General features: G+C 37.7%; 1 protein-coding gene across 1 annotated transcript; it reads right to left on the minus strand.

Annotated features, from left to right (window-relative positions):
• Nucleotides 1–1324: 1324 nt before the first annotated feature.
• Nucleotides 1325–2685, minus strand: LOC106087973 (uncharacterized). Its single transcript, XM_013253205.2, has 2 exons — nucleotides 2584–2685; nucleotides 1325–2520 (listed from the first exon to the last, which is right to left on the minus strand). Exons 1-2 carry the CDS (start codon nucleotides 2585–2587, stop codon nucleotides 1670–1672), a joined length of 855 nt encoding a protein of 284 aa, XP_013108659.2. The 5' UTR covers nucleotides 2588–2685; the 3' UTR covers nucleotides 1325–1669.
• Nucleotides 2686–4288: the final 1603 nt, after the last annotated feature.

Consider the following 4288-nt stretch of genomic DNA (forward strand, 5'->3'; position numbering starts at 1 on the left):
GCCAAATTTCGAGGGAATCGGTTAACAAATGAACATTTTATTGCTGTATTACTGCAAATCGGACGAATATAGATATGGGAGCTATATACAAATTTGAACCGATTTTTTCCAATTTCAATAGGCTTCGTCTCTAGGCTAAAAAACATGCCCATACCAAATTTTGAGACGATCGGATGGAAATTGCGACCTGTAGTTTGTACACAAATTAACATGGACAGACAGACGGACATAGCTAAATCGAATCAGAAAGTTATTCTGAGTCCATCGGTATATTTATCTAGGGTCTGTCTCCCGTCCTTGTGGGTGTTACAAACAAAAGCACTAAGTTAAAATACCCTGTACCACAGTAGTGGTGTAGGGTATACAAAATGTGCATATGCCATTGTACATCATGCGCCAGCCAGAGCAAAACGCATTTCACGTATGTCGCCGACGAAACGGCCTTGTGTGATCACCAATACACTTAAAAGGATAGGCAATAGCTGAAAACTACGCAAAGAACCGAACCGAATACCGTGTCGCACGCAAGCTAATGCTACGCTCAGTGCGATGTACGTATTCTGCGAACAAAATCGTGGACGTTAATAAGCAAAAACGAAAAAGTGAAATCATGTGATATGAAACTCCCAATTGGTATTTAATAAAAAATCAGTTTTTATCATCGCATAACAAATGTAAACAATTATGAAATAGTCACCGTCTTTTTAGTGCAAATGCATGCACGAGCATGAAAATGATATTGCTGGCGCAGACAAAGATGCCTGCTGAAAATACTTTTACACAAGGCAAATGTGGTGAGAAATGAATTCCAGCTCTTGTTTCTGTGGAAATAATGACTTTATTTTTCTACTCTGAATAATATTATAGGAAGAAATTTAATATGCGTCAACTGCAGCGATTTTGCGTCAACTGCAGCGATTTTGCATTAGAATTAAAAAAAAAACAAACATTTTCTTTCTTATTCAACTTTGTTGTAGGAACTTTTTCAACTGAAATGCGAACTACATTTTGTGCAGCTATGTAGTAATGCTGAATTTTTTACAAAGGATTTATACTAATATGTAACTAAAACCTTACGCAAAAATTTTACAATTGGAGATTTCTCCAAAGCCGCTGAGAACTCAGAATGTGAATGTTTTAATTTGAATCGTAATATATATGACGCAAAGTGTATATATGGAAAATATTAATAAACAAAAAACAAGACTAGTGTTAAATAAATAAATAAATGAATAAAAAAGAATTAATATGAAAATGAATAGTGTATCTACAATTAAAATAATTATTTCGGGCGGATTAGTTTAAACTAAACGGATTGGAAGTAGAGATTTTGCAATAAATTTGTACAGATGTATTAACACCCAAGAAATTTTCCAACATTTTATTCCAACAATTATTTTGAGTTCAGTTAAAAATTGTTAGTACACAATGGTTCATCATATGTACCGAATAAATAATAGTCTATTTCCATTTAGTTAAAGTTGAACCATCACGAAGTTTATATGAAGTAATAATTTTTACATATACATTGACTAAAAACATATAAAAATGTCTTTAGCGCTATATGAAGTGCAACTTTATTCGAAAGTAGTTTATTTTAACCCAACCATGGGTTCACTTTTTTTTTGAGTGTACTAAAGTTTTTTGCGCGTGTGCCCATTGAATGGGATTAAATTCTAACGAGGACTTCGTATGAATCGACTTTCTCTTCGCCGCCTCCAAAGGGAATGTAGAGACAGCCGTGGGAGGGGTGCACTTTGCCAACACACAGGCTACCACTAAATTCGGTACGACCAATATACAGTGTTTCGCCGTCAGTGGTGGAGCCAGCTGGAACGGCACCTGGTACAATATTGCCATTATCGCAAGGAGTCCACATGAATCCGGCACCGGTCAATACTTGGAAATTTTCGACTTTGTGTTCTTCGCTGCCCCAACAGACATAGGCGCCACCTTTAGCGGGTATTACCTTGGCGGGCATTAGATCGCCATCCTTAAAAACTCTACCAACATAGATGACATCTCCGTCGGCGTCATGGCCACCTTTTAAAGCATCTTCGGGCATTGAATCTGCGGATGCAGCAATCCATTGGTCGGGTTGTGTCAACACCTCATATTCGAAAAGTTTGACCTCCTCCTCGCCATAGGGAATATAGAGACATCCATGCGAAGGATGTACTTTACCCACTGTCAGGCTGCCTTCCCATTGACCACGACCAGCATACAGGAAATCCCCATCAGCGGAACGGCCAACTTTAACTGCAGCCTCGGGAACATCGCCATTGGTGGCGCCCACCCACTGGTAGCGTAAGCCACTGAGTACCTCATAAGTGTCTACTTCGATTTCTTTGCCTCCATAACAGACATAGGCCTTGCCTTTGGATGGTATGACCTTGGCTGGCAAACGATCACTTTCGTAGTCTGCACGTCCTACGTAGATGGTGTCGCCATCAGAATCATGTCCCGCCACCACAGCCAATGAGGGGATGGCACCACTAGCACAACAGACCCATTTGTGATCTAAAATTGCCATAACATCGTGAATTATTTATTTGCCAATGCAGGGAGGTGAAGTACACTTACCCATTCTGTTGTTTATTTCGATAATGTTACTACCGACTTCTGACGTTGCCAGTTTACGACTGACGGAGGTGAGTCTTGTTGTATAAAAGATTCGGCCCGAGCGAAATGAATGTGGGAGAGTCGATAAGGCAAGATAAGAGCATACTGATGTACTTTTTCGTTGTTTATATGTGTTCTGCAGGTGCTGTTACTATAAAGCAAGCGGAAACTTTTATTTCCAAAGAAAATTTATTTTAAAATGTTATACATATGGCACAACTGCACCTATGCATTACTTAATTGCCATGCGGTAGAAAATTGAGCATAGGCTCATATGGAGCATAAATGTTTATAGAAAACTGTTGTATGAAAAATTAACAGCCGTATTCACAAAAATTTACTAATGAAACATTAAAGTGCACAATAGTTATTAAACGATTATTGCACAATTAACCCACTTCAACATTTCGTATTCAAAAACACCTACAATAGCAGCTGAAGAGATTTGCAATCAGCTGATTTAAACCGCACAAAAAAATGGGAGAAACCAATTACTTTTGCTTTCGGAACTTCGTGCCCATGTTTCAAAATATGTACAATATATGCGTCCGCTTCAAAAAATTCTTTCGATTATCTATCGTAGACACATAAAGAAATTGTTTTTGTCAAAATTTTTAATAAAATTTGTGTTAATTAATAAAGTGGTATAAAATATATTTGTCGGCAAATCGTTAGATCATTTTTGAAAGTCTCGCAATTTTTTTTTCAACAGAAATATTTTATTGGATAGTATTATTATTTTGCGAGTGTATGCAGAAATTGCAATAAGTGAGGTTATTATGTTTTTTTACATTTGTTTGCAGAGTTGCATTTTTCAACGCGACGCTCCTCAATGCGCTCATTCTGTCTAGGCCTTAAGTATGTTTAATATGGGCATTATTGGAATAATTGATTATTGGTCCGAATATGTCAAGTTTCGATATGTCTTCATCGACTTGATCATTCTATCGATTTTTTCGACTTTCCTTATTTTGCGAACAACATGCGTCAACATGACCTGGCTTTTTTAATAGGTGGAGTTTTTTTAAACTCTTAATAACGTCCATTTTGACGTATAGCTCAGAGACGATAACCCCCAGAGTTCCCTTTCGCAGACAATCTACATCGTTTTGTAGTCACACCTTTTTGTCTGTATAAACTTGCATTTCCCTTATAGTTTTAGTAGATATAAGCCACAATTTTTATACCCTCCACCATAGGATGGGGGTATACTAATTTCGTCATTCTGTTTATAACACCTCGAAATATCCGTCTGAGACCCCATAAAGTATAAATTATCTGTGAAAAGCACCCTTACTTTCGAAGGAGTAAAGCTAGCCGCTGAAAATTTTGCACAAATACTTTTTATTAGTGTAGGTCGGTTGGGATTTAAATGGGCCAAGTCGGACGTATTTTGATATAGCTGCCATATAAACCGAACTTGGGTCTTGACGTCTTGAGCTTCTAGAGGGCGCAATTCTCGTCCGATTTGACTGAAATTTTGCACGTGGTATTTTGGTATCACTTCCAACATCTGCGCTAAGTATGGTTCAAATCGGTCCATGTTTTGATATGGCTATCATATAAACCGATCTTGGGTCTTGACATCTTGAGCCTCTAGAGGGCGCAATTCTCATCCGATTTGACTGAAATTTTGCACGTAATGCTTTGGAATCACTTCCAAGTA

The sequence above is a fragment of the Stomoxys calcitrans genome, chromosome 4 (assembly GCF_963082655.1).
Source record: "Stomoxys calcitrans chromosome 4, idStoCalc2.1, whole genome shotgun sequence".
Classification (NCBI taxonomy): domain Eukaryota; kingdom Metazoa; phylum Arthropoda; class Insecta; order Diptera; family Muscidae; genus Stomoxys; species Stomoxys calcitrans.